Source organism: Pelobates fuscus, chromosome 9, assembly GCF_036172605.1.
Source record: "Pelobates fuscus isolate aPelFus1 chromosome 9, aPelFus1.pri, whole genome shotgun sequence".
NCBI lineage: Eukaryota > Metazoa > Chordata > Amphibia > Anura > Pelobatidae > Pelobates > Pelobates fuscus.
Window position 1 is genome coordinate 168,438,959 of NC_086325.1, and position 18,525 is coordinate 168,457,483.

The 18,525-nt window shown below is 45.6% G+C and overlaps 1 protein-coding gene across 3 annotated transcripts in view; it reads left to right on the forward strand.

Moving 5' to 3' along the window:
- The window catches only part of MBD1 (methyl-CpG binding domain protein 1), a 38,281-nt gene that overhangs the window by 16,609 nt on the left and 3,147 nt on the right, over nucleotides 1-18,525 (forward strand). For 2 of the 3 annotated variants that reach the window (XM_063433056.1, XM_063433057.1), the window contains exons 7-14: nucleotides 9,498-9,641; nucleotides 10,105-10,239; nucleotides 10,838-10,894; nucleotides 15,598-15,657; nucleotides 15,940-16,104; nucleotides 16,536-16,634; nucleotides 16,906-16,986; nucleotides 17,762-17,836. In XM_063433056.1, coding sequence (XP_063289126.1) covers nucleotides 9,498-9,641; nucleotides 10,105-10,239; nucleotides 10,838-10,894; nucleotides 15,598-15,657; nucleotides 15,940-16,104; nucleotides 16,536-16,634; nucleotides 16,906-16,986; nucleotides 17,762-17,836 — 816 coding nt within the window. The remainder of the gene's footprint in view (nucleotides 1-9,497; nucleotides 9,642-10,104; nucleotides 10,240-10,837; nucleotides 10,895-15,597; nucleotides 15,658-15,939; nucleotides 16,105-16,535; nucleotides 16,635-16,905; nucleotides 16,987-17,761; nucleotides 17,837-18,525) is intronic. The other variant, XM_063433058.1, reaches the window with a different exon arrangement.

Consider the following 18,525-nt stretch of genomic DNA (forward strand, 5'->3'; position numbering starts at 1 on the left):
TGTGTGGGTTCCTGACCTTGTTATAGTGGATATACAGAGTCTGTGTGTGTGGGGGTTCCTGACCTTGTTATAGTGGATATACAGAGTCTGTGTGTGGGGGTTCCTGACCTTGTTATAGTGGATATACAGAGTCTGTGTGCAGGTTCCTGACCTTGTTATAGTGGATATACAGAGTCTGTGTGTGGGGGTTCCTGACCTTGTTATAGTGGATATACAGAGTCTGTGTGTGTGGGGGTTCCTGACCTTGTTATAGTGGATATACAGAGTCTGTGTGTGCGGGTTCCTGACCTTGTTATAGTGGATATACAGAGTCTGTGTGTGCGGGTTCCTGACCTTGTTATAGTGGATATACAGAGTCTGTGTGTGTGGGTTCCTGACCTTGTTATAGTGGATATACAGAGTCTGTGTGCAGGTTCCTGACCTTGTTATAGTGGATATACAGAGTCTGTGTGTGGGGGTTCCTGACCTTGTTATAGTGGATATACAGAGTCTGTGTGTGTGGGGGTTCCTGACCTTGTTATAGTGGATATACAGAGTCTGTGTGTGTGTGGGTTCCTGACCTTGTTATAGTGGATATACAGAGTCTGTGTGTGGGGGTTCCTGACCTTGTTATAGTGGATATACAGAGTCTGTGTGCAGGTTCCTGACCTTGTTATAGTGGATATACAGAGTCTGTGTGTGTGGGTTCCTGACCTTGTTATAGTGGATATACAGAGTCTGTGTGCAGGTTCCTGACCTTGTTATAGTGGATATACAGAGTCTGTGTGTGGGGGTTCCTGACCTTGTTATAGTGGATATACAGAGTCTGTGTGTGTGGGGGTTCCTGACCTTGTTATAGTGGATATACAGAGTCTGTGTGTGCGGGTTCCTGACCTTGTTATAGTGGATATACAGAGTCTGTGTGTGCGGGTTCCTGACCTTGTTATAGTGGATATACAGAGTCTGTGTGTGTGGGTTCCTGACCTTGTTATAGTGGATATACAGAGTCTGTGTGCAGGTTCCTGACCTTGTTATAGTGGATATACAGAGTCTGTGTGTGGGGGTTCCTGACCTTGTTATAGTGGATATACAGAGTCTGTGTGTGTGGGGGTTCCTGACCTTGTTATAGTGGATATACAGAGTCTGTGTGTGTGTGGGTTCCTGACCTTGTTATAGTGGATATACAGAGTCTGTGTGTGGGGGTTCCTGACCTTGTTATAGTGGATATACAGAGTCTGTGTGTGTGGGTTCCTGACCTTGTTATAGTGATTATACAGAGTCTGTGTGTGTGGGGGGGGTTCCTGACCTTGTTATAGTGATTATACAGAGTCTGTGTGTGTGGGGGGGGTTCCTGACCCTGTTATAGTGGATATACAGAGTCTGTGTGTGTGGGTTCCTGACCTTGTTATAGTGGATATACAGAGTCTGTGTGTGCAGGTTCCTGACCTTGTTATAGTGGATATACAGAGTCTGTGTGTGTGGGGGTTCCTGACCTTGTTATAGTGGATATACAGAGTCTGTGTGTGCAGGTTCCTGACCTTGTTATAGTGGATATACAGAGTCTGTGTGTGTGGAGGTTCCTGACCTTGTTATAGTGGATATACAGAGTCTGTGTGTGCGGGTTCCTGACCTTGTTATAGTGGATATACATAGTCTGTGTGTGTGGAGGTTCCTGACCTTGTTATAGTGGATATACAGAGTCTGTGTGTGTGGAGGTTCCTGACCTTGTTATAGTGGATATACAGAGTCTGCGTGCGGGTTCCTGACCTTGTTATAGTGGATATACAGAGTCTGTGTCTGTGCGGGTTCCTGACCTTGTTATAGTGGATATACAGAGTCTGTGTGGGGGTTCCTGACCTTGTTATAGTGGATATACAGAGTCTGTGTGCAGGTTCCTGACCTTGTTATAGTGGATATACAGAGTCTGTGTGTGCGGGTTCCTGACCTTGTTATAATGGATATACAGAGTCTGTGTGGGTTCCTGACCTTGTTATAGTGGATATACAGAGTCTGTGTGTGTGGGTTCCTGACCTTGTTATAGTGGATATACAGAGTCTGTGTGTGTGTGGGTTCCTGACCTTGTTATAGTGGATATACAGAGTCTGTGTGTGTGGAGGTTCCTGACCTTGTTATAGTGGATATACAGAGTCTGTGTGTGTGGGTTCCTGACCTTGTTATAGTGGATATACAGAGTCTGTGTGTGCGGGTTCCTGACCTTGTTATAGTGGATATACAGAGTCTGTGTGTGTGTGGGTTCCTGACCTTGTTATAGTGGATATACAGAGTCTGTGTGTGCGGGTTCTTGACATTGTTATAGTGGATATACAGAGTCTGTGTGTGTGTGTTTTTCTGACCTTGTTATAGTGGATATACAGAGTCTGTGTGTGTGGGTTCCTGACCTTGTTATAGTGGATATACAGAGTCTGTGTGTGTGGGTTCCTGACCTTGTTATAGTGGATATACAGAGTCTGTGTGCAGGTTCCTGACCTTGTTATAGTGGATATACAGAGTCTGTGTGTGTGGAGGTTCCTGACCTTGTTATAGTGGATATACAGAGTCTGCGTGCGGGTTCCTGACCTTGTTATAGTGGATATACAGAGTCTGTGTCTGTGCGGGTTCCTGACCTTGTTATAGTGGATATACAGAGTCTGTGTGTGTGGGTTCCTGACCTTGTTATAGTGGATATACAGAGTCTGTGTGGGGGTTCCTGACCTTGTTATAGTGGATATACAGAGTCTGTGTCTGTGCGGGTTCCTGACCTTGTTATAGTGGATATACATAGTCTGTGTGTGTGGAGGTTCCTGACCTTGTTATAGTGGATATACAGAGTCTGTGTGTGTGGAGGTTCCTGACCTTGTTATAGTGGATATACAGAGTCTGCGTGCGGGTTCCTGACCTTGTTATAGTGGATATACAGAGTCTGTGTCTGTGCGGGTTCCTGACCTTGTTATAGTGGATATACAGAGTCTGTGTGGGGGTTCCTGACCTTGTTATAGTGGATATACAGAGTCTGTGTGGGGGTTCCTGACCTTGTTATAGTGGATATACAGAGTCTGTGTGTGTGTGTGGGGGTTCCTGACCTTGTTATAGTGGATATACAGAGTCTGTGTGTGCGGGTTCCTGACCTTGTTATAGTGGATATACAGAGTCTGTGTGTGTGGGTTCCTGACCTTGTTATAATGGATATACAGAGTCTGTGTGGGTTCCTGACCTTGTTATAGTGGATATACAGAGTCTGTGTGTGTGGAGGTTCCTGACCTTGTTATAGTGGATATACAGAGTCTGTGTGTGTGGGTTCCTGACCTTGTTATAGTGGATATACAGAGTCTGTGTGTGCGGGTTCCTGACCTTGTTATAGTGGATATACAGAGTCTGTGTGGGTTCCTGACCTTGTTATAGTGGATATACAGAGTCTGTGTGTGTGGGGGTTCCTGACCTTGTTATAGTGGATATACAGAGTCTGTGTGTGCGGGTTCCTGACCTTGTTATAGTGGATATACAGAGTCTGTGTGTGTGGAGGTTCCTGACCTTGTTATAGTGGATATACAGAGTCTGTGTGTGTGGGTTCCTGACCTTGTTATAGTGGATATACAGAGTCTGTGTGTGCGGGTTCCTGACCTTGTTATAGTGGATATACAGAGTCTGTGTGGGTTCCTGACCTTGTTATAGTGGATATACAGAGTCTGTGTGTGTGGGGGTTCCTGACCCTGTTATAGTGGATATACAGAGTCTGTGTGGGTTCCTGACCTTGTTATAGTGGATATACAGAGTCTGTGTGTGTGGAGGTTCCTGACCTTGTTATAGTGGATATACAGAGTCTGCGTGCGGGTTCCTGACCTTGTTATAGTGGATATACAGAGTCTGTGTCTGTGCGGGTTCCTGACCTTGTTATAGTGGATATACAGAGTCTGTGTGGGTTCCTGACCTTGTTATAGTGGATATACAGAGTCTGTGTGTGCAGGTTCCTGACCTTGTTATAGTGGATATACAGAGTCTGTGTGTGTGTGTTTTTCTGACCTTGTTATAGTGGATATACAGAGTCTGTGTGGGGGTTCCTGACCTTGTTATAGTGGATATACAGAGTCTGTGTGCAGGTTCCTGACCTTGTTATAGTGGATATACAGAGTCTGTGTGTGCGGGTTCCTGACCTTGTTATAGTGGATATACAGAGTCTGTGTGTGTGGAGGTTCCTGACCTTGTTATAGTGGATATACAGAGTCTGCGTGCGGGTTCCTGACCTTGTTATAGTGGATATACAGAGTCTGTGTCTGTGCGGGTTCCTGACCTTGTTATAGTGGATATACAGAGTCTGTGTGTGCAGGTTCCTGACCTTGTTATAGTGGATATACAGAGTCTGTGTGTGTGGGTTCCTGACCTTGTTATAGTGGATATACAGAGTCTGTGTGTGCGGGTTCCTGACCTTGTTATAGTGGATATACAGAGTCTGTGTGTGCGGGTTCCTGACCTTGTTATAGTGGATATACAGAGTCTGTGTGTGTGGAGGTTCCTGACCTTGTTATAGTGGATATACAGAGTCTGTGTGTGCGGGTTCCTGACCTTGTTATAGTGGATATACAGAGTCTGTGTGTGTGGGGGGGTTCCTGACCTTGTTATAGTGGATATACAGAGTCTGTGTCTGTGCGGGTTCCTGACCTTGTTATAGTGGATATACAGAGTCTGTGTGTGTGTGGGTTCCTGACCTTGTTATAGTGGATATACATAGTCTGTGTGTGTGGAGGTTCCTGACCTTGTTATAGTGGATATACAGAGTCTGCGTGCGGGTTCCTGACATTGTTATAGTGGATATACAGAGTCTGTGTGTCTGTGTGGGTTCCTGACCTTGTTATAGTGGATATACATAGTCTGTGTGTGTGGAGGTTCCTGACCTTGTTATAGTGGATATACAGAGTCTGCGTGCGGGTTCCTGACCTTGTTATAGTGGATATACAGAGTCTGTGTCTGTGCGGGTTCCTGACCTTGTTATAGTGGATATACAGAGTCTGTGTGTGCAGGTTCCTGACCTTGTTATAGTGGATATACAGAGTCTGTGTGTGTGGGTTCCTGACCTTGTTATAGTGGATATACAGAGTCTGTGTGTGCGGGTTCCTGACCTTGTTATAGTGGATATACAGAGTCTGTGTGTGCGGGTTCCTGACCTTGTTATAGTGGATATACAGAGTCTGTGTGTGTGGAGGTTCCTGACCTTGTTATAGTGGATATACAGAGTGTGTGTGCGGGTTCCTGACCTTGGTATATTGGAATACAGAGTCTGTGCGTGCGGGTTCCTGACATTGTTATAGTAGATATACAGAGTCTGTGCGTGCGGGTTCCTGACATTGTTATAGTAGATATACAGAGTCTGTGTGTGTCTGTGTGTGTCTGTGTGTGTCTGTGTGTGTCTGTGTGTGTCTGTGTGTGTCTGTGTGTGTCTGTGTGTGTCTGTGTGTGTGTGTGTGTGTGTGTTCCTGACCTTGTTATAGTGGATATACAGAGTCTGTGTGTGGGGGTTCCTGACCTTGTTATAGTGGATATACAGAGTCTGTGTGTGCAGGTTCCTGACCTTGTTATAATGGATATACAGAGTGTGTGTGCGTGCAGGTTCCTGACATTGTTATAGTAGATATACAGTCTGTGTGTGCGTGCGGGTTCCTGACCTTGTTGTAGTGGATATACAGAGTCTGTGTGTGTGTGGGTTCCTGACCTTGTTATAGTGGATATACAGAGTCTGTCTGTGTGTGTGGAGGTTTCTGACCTTGTTATAGTGGATATACAGTGTGTGTGTGCGGGCTCCTGATCTTGTTATAGTGGATATACAGAGTCTGTGCGTGCGGGTTCCTGACATTGTTATAGTAGATATACAGAGTCTGTGTGGGTTCCTGACCTTGTTATAGTGGATATACAGAGTCTGTGTGTGCAGGTTCCTAACCTTGTTATAGTGGATATACAGTGTGTGTGCGGGCTCCTGACCTTGTTATAGTGAATATACAGAGTCTGTGTGTGGGTTCCTGACCTTGTTATAGTGGATATACAGTGTGTGTGTGCGGGCTCCTGACCTTGTTATAGTGAATATACAGAGTCTGTGTGTGGGTTCCTGACCTTGTTATAGTGGATATACAGAGTCTGTGTGTGCAGGTTCCTGACCTTGTCATAGTGGATATACAGAGTCTGTGTGTGTGTGTGTGGGTTCCTGACCTTGTTATAGTGGATATACAGAGTCTGTCTGTCTGTGTGTGTGTGTGTGTGGGTTCCTGACCTTGTTATAGTGGATATACAGAGTCTGTCTGTGTGAGTGTGGGGGTTCCTGACCTTGTTATAGTGGATATACAGAGTCTGTGTGTGCGGGCTCCTGACCTTGTTATAGTGAATATACAGAGTCTGTGTGTGGGTTCCTGACCTTGTTATAGTGGATATACAGAGTCTGTGTGTGCAGGTTCCTGACCTTGTCATAGTGGATATACAGAGTCTGTGTGTGTGTGTGTGGGTTCCTGACCTTGTTATAGTGGATATACAGAGTCTGTCTGTGTGTGTGTGTGTGTGGGTTCCTGACCTTGTTATAGTGGATATACAGAGTCTGTCTGTGTGAGTGTGTGGGTTCCTGACCTTGTTATAGTGGATATACAGAGTCTGTCTGTGTGAGTGTGCGGGTTCCTGACCTTGTTATAGTGGATATACAGAGTCTGTGTGTGCGGGCTCCTGACCTTGTTATAGTGGATATACAGAGTCTGTGTGTGTGGGGGTTCCTGACCTTGTTATAGTGGATATACAGAGTCTGTGTGTGCGGGCTCCTGACCTTGTTATAGTGGATATACAGAGTCTGTGTGTGTGGGGGTTCCTGACCTTGTTATAGTGGATATACAGAGTCTGTGTGTGCAGGTTCCTGACCTTGTTATAGTGGATATACAGAGTCTGTGTGTGCAGGTTCCTGACCTTGTTATAGTGGATATACAGAGTCTGTGTGTGCAGGTTCCTGACCTTGTTATAGTGGATATACAGAGTCTGTGTGTGCGGGTTCTTGACATTGTTATAGTGGATATACAGAGTCTGTGTGTGTGTGTTTTTCTGACCTTGTTATAATGGATATACAGAGTCTGTGTGTGTGGGTTCCTGACCTTGTTATAATGGATATACAGAGTCTGTGTGTGCGGGTTCCCGAACTTGTTATAGTGGATATACAGAGTCTGTGTGTGTGTGTGTGTGCGTGCGGGTTCCTGACCTTGTTATAGTGTATATCCAGAGTCTGTGTGTGTGGGGGGGTTCCTGACCCTGTTATAGTGGATATACAGAGTGTGTGTGCGGGTTCCTGACCTTGGTATATTGGAATACAGAGTCTGTGCGTGCGGGTTCCTGACATTGTTATAGTAGATATACAGAGTCTGTGCGTGCGGGTTCCTGACATTGTTATAGTAGATATACAGAGTCTGTGTGTGTGTCTGTGTGTGTCTGTGTGTGTCTGTGTGTGTCTGTGTGTGTCTGTGTGTGTCTGTGTGTGTCTGTGTGTGTCTGTGTGTGTGTGTGTGTGTGTGTGTGTGTGTGTGTTCCTGACCTTGTTATAGTGGATATACAGAGTCTGTGTGTGCAGGTTCCTGACCTTGTTATAATGGATATACAGAGTGTGTGTGCGTGCAGGTTCCTGACATTGTTATAGTAGATATACAGTCTGTGTGTGTGTTCCTGACCTTGTTGTAGTGGATATACAGAGTCTGTGTGTGTGTGGGTTCCTGACCTTGTTATAGTGGATATACAGAGTCGGTCTGTGTGTGTGTGGCTTCCTGACCTTGTTATAGTGGATATACAGAGTCTGTCTGTGTGTGTGGAGGTTTCTGACCTTGTTATAGTGGATATACAGTGTGTGTGTGCGGGCTCCTGATCTTGTTATAGTGGATATACAGAGTCTGTGTGTGCGGGCTCCTGACCTTGTTATAGTGGATATACAGAGTCTGTGTGTGTGTGGGTTTCTGACCTTGTTATAGTGGATATACAGAGTGTGCATGTGTGTGTGTGCGCGCGGGCGGGCTTCTGACCTTGTTATAGTGGATATACAGAGTGTGTATGCGTGCGGGGGGGGGGGGGGGGGGGGAGGGGGTTCCTGACCTTGTTATAGTGGATATAGAGTCTGTGTGTGCGGGTTCCTGACCTTGTTATAGTGGATTGTAACGGCACCCCGGGTATAGAAGGGGTTAAAGCCGTTTAGGATATTCCCTTCCCGAATGTAAAGGCAGCTACCGAACAAGCAAACATACGAATAATCCAACAGCCGAACAGGAAAACCATACGAATAACCACCTCCCCAAGTACGAGACGAGGCTCTGTATTGAGGGTCAAGCAGGAATCTGTTTAATCTGGGCTACCTGCCCGCCTCTTATGCAGGTCTTCCACCAGGTGGACACTCTCATGAGGGGACCTGGTGGAAAACTGTGAAAAACTTACACAGCAACCAATTACAAACATACACATGGTTAAACACTGCCACAGGCACATTGTAAACCCTCCTCTCTATCCTGGAGATAATTGGGTTAAGTGCTGGAAGTCACCCAGTTACCTCCAGGGATAGAGCATAACATCCATTTTACATACATAGTAAAAATACATAAAAATCTATAATTCACAAACTACCGAATGAAACACCCACATTTAACATATCATATCTGAGTACACAATATTGCCGAATAGCGCTCAGATCACATACATACAGTTCAATCGCCATGGAGCCAAAGTCTTTCACATAGTCTTTCGTTATACGAATGGGATAGCTATCTGAGGTAGCTCCGTTCGTATGATTCATCTCCCGAACGGCCCGGCATTCGTATGGGCTGGTGAACAGAACGCAGAGGGGTCGGCGGCTTCAGCGGCGTTCGTATGAAATTGTGTCCGTTTTTAGTTCCAGATATTTGACGGCATTTGGCTGGCCGTTCGACCGTTTAAGATGGCCGCCGCCATGTGTTTGCCTATACGAACGACTGCCATCCAGCGTTCAACAATTAAGCTGCGGTTAACCGCAGCTTCTGGGCGGTAAATTGCCTGCACACTCCCTCTGTAGGTGGCCCGGCTGTTCGGTGGTTTGTTCGGTACATTCCATTTACCAAACAACATAGTAGTAGAAAAGCATGAATAAGCCTTTCTTCAGGGAAGAACAAAGGGTTTAACATAGGGGCCATAATCCTGAGGCAGCAGGCGAGCAACCAGGCTTCTCCAGAACCCAGTGGCGAAGTTATTTTCGCCACATGGATATACAGAGTCTGTGTGTGCGGGTTCCTGACCTTGTTATAGTGGATATACCGTCTGTGTGTGCGGGTTCCCGAACTTGTTATAGTGGATATACAGAGTCTGTGTGCGCGTGTTCCTGACCTTGTTATAGTGAATATACAGAGTGTGTGTGCGGGTTCCTGTCTTTGTCATAGTGGATAGGCAGAGCTCTACATGTGTGAGGCCAATTTGGGGAGCTGACTGTGCGAGTGGGCACTTGGTGGAGTGAAGAGTTAGTTTTTTGGGGCTGTACTGATATTCTTCTTTCTGTGCAGAACATGGGCTGTGGAATCTGTGAACCATGCAAATTGACAGAAAACTGTGGTCATTGCACGGTTTGTCTTCTTCGCTTTCATAACCCTGAATTTGGCAACTCTTGGAAATGCGTGAGGAGGCGATGTTTGAAGGTTCTCCGTAAGGTGTGATATTTACCAGATCAACATTCTCCCTATACTTAAACTGCATACACATTACTGTACTGCTGTTACTGCTTTGTGATTAATGCTACATGCCACCTGGGCTGGCCTGCCCTGACCGGCTGCGTCCCCGGGCTGGCCTGCCCTGACCGGCTGCTTGAAAACAGTTTGACACAGAGTCAGGGACAGCGCCATGATTATAATGGTCCAATATAAGTACAGCGGACTGTTGTAGAGTTAACTTATAATGTATTTTTCCTGGCTTTTACAACTTCCACTAGCTTGTTCATTTGCCCTCTTGGTCCAGATTATAAGTTCTGTAAGACTTTGGTTTTCTAAGTGTGTGGACCAGATAATTGGGTTTTAATTGGTTTTTGCACAGTGGAGGGATACCTTGTCTGCCCGTGACAGTTGCTAAACTCTGTATACGTTGTTTGTCTAATGCTGGTGTGTCTTGCATGTCAAGGTTGATGGCTGTGGGACATGTGAGGGCTGCTGCAGTACAAAGGACTGTGACATCTGTTCTGTGTGCATTGAAAGACTCCAGAACCCTGATCAGCAACCCATGGGGACTTGTCTGAACCGACTGTGTTCCAATAAGGTAAGATCCTTCTTTACCCTCCTTACTGAGTGAGGTTTTCTTGCAAATCACCCATTGGGTTTCACTATATATTATATATTTAGTTCTTGTATCTCATCTGCTGGTGCAGAATCTTGTTTCTCATACACTATTTCAGAATGGGGGGGTTAGTTCTTGTATCTCATACACTATTTTATAATGGGGGGGCTAGTTCTTGTATCTCATACACTATTTCAGAATGGGGGGGGGGTTAGTTCTTGTATCTCATACACTATTTTATAATGGGGGGGTTAGTTCTTGTATTACATACACTATTTTATAATGGGGGAGTCAGTTATTATATCTTTCTGGTAAAGAATTTCGGGGGTAGGACTTGTATCTCATTTACTGGTGTTGACTTGGTATGCTTGATGTGCTTGTTTTACCTGGTTTAATGGTTCAGGATTGGGGGGAGGGTTTGGTTTTCCCATTTAACCCATGGAGTGTAAGACCAGCAAATTGCAAAGCACACCTCCTGGTATTGAAATGGTTGAATGGATCTCCTGTACTGGAAACTCAATGGGAAGGTTAGTTTCTGGGTGTTTTCACAGCGTCCTGTATTTCACTTTGTTTCTTACAGACAATAGTAATCCAGCCGTCGGAATCAAAAAGTTTTGGTGCAAAGAAGTGTACTATAGTAAGTAACAAGCTCTGTGTGCAGGACCATATGTATATTACGTAGGGGTGGGTTTTGTACTCGGGGCCAAGTGTATATTAAAGGGACATTCCAGACTCCCAAAGCACTTCAGCTTTCTTTATGCGTGATAAGTTTGTCCTTTATCATTTTTGTAATACATTTTTTTACAAAAGTGCAGGTTTCCATAGAACTTCTTGGTTATTCAGTGGAGATAAACCCAAGAGGCAACAGTTGCCCAGAACCCCTGCCTTCTTATTGAGCTGCTGGAGATGTCTGTGATTGACAGACACAGAAAGGTTGAGGGGGGTTAGAAGGGGAGGGCTTGTAAAGACTGCAGACAAAAGATCTGCAACGTTTGCAAGAATTTTTTTTATATATACCAATGGAAAGAATTGCAAAAAATGTAAATCATGCATTGGGTTATAACTGTGTATATTAAAGGAACACTATAGGGTCAGGTACACAAAGGTGTATTCCTGTTCCTAGAGGGTTAAAACCACCATCTTACATCACCAAATATAGTAAAATCTTACTTTTGATCTAGTCTGCTGCTGACGCTGGGTTTGCCTCTCATCTGCTTGCTTGGTTGACATATTCAGAAGGAAGGCATTGGATTGGCATGAGACTGTCAAGAAAACAGACTGGGGCAGAGCCAGCACAAGCCAAACACATCCCTGGCCAATCAGCATCTCCTCAGTGATACATGGAATCAATGAATCTCTATGAGGAAAGTTCACTATCTCCATGCAGAAGGTGGAGACATGTCAGTCACACTGTGCAGCACTACCCCAGGAAGCACCGCTAGTAGCCATCTGAGGAGTGGCCAATGAAGTTATCACTAGGCTGTAATGTAAACACTGCTTTTTCTCTGAAACAAACAGTGTTTACTGCAAACAGCCTGAAGGTAATGATTCTACTCACCAGGACTAATACAATAAGCTGTAGTTGTTATAGTAACTATAGTGTCCCTTTAAGTAGGGATGGGTTCTGTATAGTCACCAGAACAACTACAACTACAGCTTATTGAATTTGTTCTGGTGAGTAGAATCATTACCTTCAGGCCTTTTGCTGTAAACACTGTCTTTTCAGAGAAAATGCAGTGTTTACATTACAGCCTAGTGATAACTTCACTGGCCACTCCTCAGATAGCTGTTAGAGATCCTTCCTGGGTCATGGCTGCCTAAAATGCATCCAAACATTCAGTGTCTCCTCCCTCTGCATGCACTGAACTTTTCTCATAGAAATTCATTGATTCAATTCATCTCTATGAGGTGCTGCTGATTGGCCAGGGCTGTGTTTGAATCATGCTGGCTCTGCCTCTGATCTGCCTCTGTCAGTCTCAGCCAATCCTACGGAGAAGCATTGTGATTGGATTAGGCCACCACTTCTGATGATATCAACAGACAGCTTGTTTTTCTTAGGCAAACAGCATGTAGATCTACAGCTTCAGGCTTGAATACAGTAAGATTTTGCTATATTTATGCAAAATACATATAGCAAAAATACTCTGTGCAGGCCTGGGCCGCAACACATGGCGGCGGGCACCTGGTCGCAGGGCTGCAACCGCGGTATGTACGTCAGTGCATGCAGATACACATACACTTAAAGGAACACTATAGTCACCTAAATCACTTTAGCTAAATAAAGCAGTTTTAGTGTATAGATCATTCCCCTGCAATTTCACTGCTCAATTCACTGTCATTTAGGAGTTAAATCACTTTGTTTCTGTTTATGCAGCCCTAGCCACACCTCCCCTGGCTATGATTGACAGAGCCTGCATGGAAAAAAAAACTGGTTTCACTTTCAAACAGATGTAATTTACCTTAAATAATTGTATCTCAATCTCTAAATTTAACTTTAATCACATACAGGAGGCTCTTGCAGGGTCTAGCAAGCTATTAACATAGCAGGGGATAAGACAATCTTAATTAAACAGAACTTGCAATAAATAAAGCCTAAATAGGGCTCTCTTTACAGGAAGTGTTTATGGAAGGCTGTGCAAGTCACATGCAGGGAGGTGTGACTAGGGTTCATAAACAAAGGGATTTAACTCCTAAATGGCTGAGGATTGAGCAGTGAGGCTGCAGGGGCATGTTCTATACACCAAAACTGCTTCATTAAGCTAAAGTTGTTCAGGTGACTATAGTGTCCCTTTAAACCCTTAAGGACCAAACTTCTGGAATAAAAGGGAATCATGACATGTCACACATGTCATGTGTCCTTAAGGGGTTAAAGGACCACTACAGACACCCAAATCACATCAGCTGAATGAAGTGGTCTGGGTGCCAGGTCCCTCTCGTTTTAACCCTGCAGCTGAAAACATAGCAGTTTCAGAGAAACTGCTATGTTTCACTGAGGGTTAATCCAGCCTGTAGTGGCTGTGTCATTGACAGCCGCTAGAGGAGCTTCCGCGATTCTCACAGTGAAAATCACAGTGAGAAGACGCTGAACGTCCATAGGAAAGCATTGAGTAATGCGCATTCAGAGCTGCGAGGCGGATCGGGGCGGAGAGATCCCCAGCGCCAAGGGAGTCCGGCGCTGGAGAAAGGTAAGTGCTGAAGGGGTTTTAAACACACACTCTCACGAACAGACGCATACACACTAGCTAACAGACACACACATTTACTGACAGACACACTCAGTGACAGACATACATACACACTCAATAACAAAACATACACTCTCACTGACAAACACTTTCACGAACAGACACCAAACAGACTCACTAACACACTCACTGTCACACACACTCACTGACGCACACAAACTAACACACATACACAAACACATGTTTTTTTTTTAAATGTAATCCCCTAGTCTCCCTACCTTTGGGAGTGCTGAGGGGATTCCCTGGGGTCCAGTGGTGCTTCTGGGCGGCCGGTCCTGCGGGCGTGTGAGGGAGCACTCTCCCCTGAGCGCTCTGTGCCCAGCTCGCTCGCGCGCTGCTTACTGATGCCGGAGCCGGAATATGACATCATCAGTGCGGTGCCCCTGCGAGGGGCCCTGAGGTGGCCGGCTCCTGGGCCCCATAGGAGAAGAGGCTGGCCACACTGGCGTACATACCTGGTCTAAACATGGATAGATTAGGCGCTTGCTATATAGTTTATAGTAGTTAGGCAGCAGTAACCAATACAAGGAACCCCAACCTTGTAACAAAATAGTGTGAACAAAAAAAAGAAGGAAGGAAACCGCGCCCTAGATTTGAGAAAAAATATAAATTTAAATATATACGTACACAATAGTAGTAATGGTGGTCTCTATACAATTAACAATTGAACATAAAGAAATAATAGTGCAGTAAGTCAAGTATAGTGGGTACGTGAATGGATACTAAGAATAATCCACACTCACATTTCCCAGAGCTAACTTAGAGCTCAGCTGTTAGTACGCATGGACGGAACAATCCCCGTCTAAGGATATGCAGATATCTTGACCGCCTCAGGTAGATGATATGTGAAGAGACAAAGAAATCTAAATGGTGCAGTATATACTGGTAAAATATATAAATTAAATAGTAAAATACCGTACTCATATTTGCATATCTGTCACGATATCTGCAGACGGGGATTGTTCCGTCCACGCGTACTAACAGCTGAGCTCTAAGTTAGCTCTGGGAAATGTGAGTGTGGATTATTCTTAGTATCCATTCACGTACCCACTATACTTGACTTACTGCACTATTACCGTATTTATCGGCGTATAACACGCACCTCATTTTAAGAAGGAAATTCCAGGAAATCCCCCCCCCCCCCTCCCATAGTATTCCCCCCCCTCATCCCATAGTGTCCCCGTCCCCCCCCCATCCATAGTATTATCCACCCCCTCCCATAGTGTCCCCCCCCTTTCCATAGTATTCTCCACCCCCTCCCATAGTGTGTCCCCCCCCTCATCCAATAGTATTCTCCCCCCATCCCATAGTATTCTCCACCCCCTCCCATAGTGTTCCCCCCCCCCTCATCCCATAGTGTTCTCCCCCCCTCCCATAGTGTCCCCCCCTTCCCCTTGTCCCATAGTGCACTTTCCCTCCCCATGTCTCATAATTACTTACCTGTCTTGAAGCGTGGGTCGGCTTCACAGCGCGCACCGCGGTACAGGAACTTCAATTTCAGGTTCCGGTTTCCGGCGGGACTGAAAGGAAGTGTTCACACTTCCTTTCAGTCCCACCATAACCTGAAATTGAAGTTCCAGTACCGCGGTGCGCGCTGAACACCGGCCCATGCTTCAAGACAGGTAAGTAAATATGGTATATCGGCGTATAACACGCACACATCATTTGCCCCCTATTTTCAGGGAGAAAAAGTGTGTTATACGCCGATAAATACGGTATTTCTTTAGGTTTTATTTTTTGAGGTCAATTGTATAGAGACCACCATTACTACTGTTGTGTATGTATATATTTAAATTCGTACATACCTGGTCGCTGCATGTTTGTGTTCCTGACCCTATAGTGATCCTTTAAGTGAGGCCTGGGGTCTTGGCTTTATTTTTTTCACAATCATGCATTAGTGTTCTTATTCTCGTCCTCTGAACAATGAGTGCGTACTGTGTAGAGTGGTTACAAAATCTATGGAAATAAAGAAAAATCGGTACATTTCTGACAGACTGGGAGAGGGATCCTTCCATAACTAACAGTGTTATAAACCTGACACTTAGTAACCAAGTTGTTCTATTTGGCGTAAAACATGTTTCTCTTTTATTTGTAGAGAAAAACTTTCGTTAACCAGGAAAAGCTGAAGAATGAAGAGAAAGTTGCACACAATCAGGTTGGTGACCGCGCTCTCTGCCTACTATGATCTCTGCTCGTTTCCTGCCTGCTGCTGTGTCTTACAGCCTCTGTGCCCCTTCTCCTTGCAGCTAGAACCTGATGCTTTTCTCATTGGTTCTTCTTTCCTGCAGCCTGTACAGCCAGCTTGTTCTGCACTCCACTTCTGCTGTGCGTGACTCTGCCCCCCTCATCCTCAGCTTCAGGCCCTTCTCTTCCCAGCACAATTATGACCCCTTCTCACTTCCTCTGTCTTGCTCTCCCCACCCTCTCTGTCTCACAGCATTGCGCTGGGCGCCGTCAGAACCGGAGGTGTGGGGAGTGTGAGGCCTGCCTGCAGAATGTGGACTGTGGAGAGTGTGACTTCTGCCAGGATAAGCCCAAATTTGGTGGCCGTAACCTAAAACGGCAGAAGTGCCGCTGGCGCCAGTGCCTGCGTTTTGCCATGGTGGGTGTGGTTTTGTATAATATGTTCCAGGGTGTAGCTTCTTGCGCCATTTTTGTGCTTTGGCACTACCTGGACGTTCTAATGGAATTTGCTCAGTTTTTAGAACGTCGCACAGGTCTGCTCTTTATCCGCTGCTAAACCCCCTAGTTTTAACCTATATGTTCCAGCACTGCAAGGGGACAGGTGGGTTGCAAGCGTTCCTGCATATCAGACAGAGTAGTAGTTGGTGTATCTCATGGCTGCACGATAAACCCATATTGGGTCTGTTAAAGGTTTCTCATGGCTTATGGTTAGGCACCTGTCTGTTCAGCACGGAAGATTAATTTTATTGAGTTGAAAAAAATAGTTTCCCAACTGTTTCCCCTGTGTCTCAACTTATTTTTCCATGTTCTTCGTTTATTCATGGAAAAAAAAAAACTTTTTTCTCTTAGGAGAAGAACATACCAGCATTTCACAAATCTCCCAAGTATTCCATGTCGCTGGTGAGGACAAAGCTGGAGGCAGTCGATACAGAGTACATGGAAACACAGGTTGTTCACAGTGCCTGTCTCTTCTCTGGGGATAAACATGCTCAGGAGTCTGGGTGGGATACCTGACTGCTATGTGGCCCCCTGTCTGCTCAGGAGTCTGGGTGGGATACCTGACTGCTATGGTTTACCCTGTCTGCTTTGGTTTACACTGTCTGCTTTTTGGTTTGACTGTGCATACTATGTTTTTTGGGGAGATCCTTTATGTTCACCATCTGCATTTACTGATACAAATTATAAGAAATACATTAAAATGAACATTGTCTTCCTTTAGTATTCAGAAGGGGAAACCTTTCCTCTCAGAATCCCAGATATGAAGCAGATCCCACAAAATGGAGACAACTCTTCTGTGAATGTAAGTATTGCTTTTATCACAAGAAGAGGCCTAGACATGCTTGTATTAGCTGGGCCAGTTGATATGGTGTGTGGCTAAAGTTTTATGGTGCTGATTGGCACAGTGTGTGGCTAAAGTTTAAAACGTTATCTGTTGGTATGGTGTTTGGGCCAGATGTAATGGTGTGTAGTTATGGTATCTGATGGCCATAGCTGGTACAGTGAGTGATATTGTGCTGTTCAGATGGTACGGTGCGTGGTTATGGTATGTGATGGAGGTGGCTGGTACAGTGAGTGATATTGTGCTGTTCAGATGGTACGGTGTGTGGTTATGGTATCTGATGGCGATGGTTGGTACACTGAGTGATAGTGTGCTGTTCAGATGGTACGGTTCGTGTTTATGGTATGCAATGGCGATGGGCGGTACAGTGAGAGATATCGTGCTGTTAAGATGGAACGGTGCGTGGTTATGGTATGTGATGGAGGTGGCTGGTACAGTGTACTGTTCAGATGGTACGGTGCGTGGTTCTGGTATGTGATGGAGCTGGCTGGTACAGTGAGTGATAACGTGCTGGTCAGATGGTACGGTGCGTGGTTCTGGTATGTGATGGAGGTGGCTGGTACAGTGAGTGATAACGTGCTGGTCAGATGGTACGGTGCGTGGTTATGGTATGTGATGGAGGTGGCTGGTACAGTGAGTGATATCGTACTGATCAGATGGTAAGGTCCGTGGTTATGGTATGTGATGGAGGTGGCTGGTACAGTGAATGATATCACACTGGTTACTTTGTTGACAGGAGTTGTATCCTATCCGAGTGGCAGACATAAAAGAGGAGAGCAGCTTCACGTATGAGATTAAAGAGGAGCCATTGGTAAGATGCTGCGTCTTGGGGTAGGATGGTGCCTGTCTCTCCACTTGCTCTCTAATGATTTAGATGGTACTTTGTGCTGGTCAGGTGGTACAGTGTGTGGTTATGGTATGTGATGGTGGCTGGGACAGTGAGTGATATCGTGCTGGTCAGATGGTATGGTGTGTGGTTATGGTATCTGATGGCGGTGGCTGGTACAGTGAGTGATATTGAGATGTTCAGATGGTACGGTGTGTGGTTATGGTATCTGGCGGTGGCTGGTACAGTGAGTGATACCGTGCTGGTCAGATGGTACGGTGCGTGGTTATGGTATGTGATGGAGGTGGGTGGTACAGTGAGTGAGATCACGCTGGTCAGATGGTACAGTGTGTGGTTATGGTATGTGATGGAGGTGGGTAGTACAGTGAGTGAGATCACGCTGGTCAGATGGTACGGTGTGTGGTTATGGTATGTGATGGAGAAAGGTTGGTACAGTGAGTAATATCGTGCTGGTCGGATGGTACGGTGCGTGGTTATGGTATGTGATGTAGGTGGCTGGTACAGTGATATCACGCTGGTCAGATGGTACGGTGCGTGGTTATGGTATGTGATGGCGGTGGCTGGTACAGTAAGTGATATCACGCTGGTCAGATGGTACAGTGCGTGGTTATGGTATGTGATGGCGGTGGGTGGTACAGTGAGTGAGATCACGC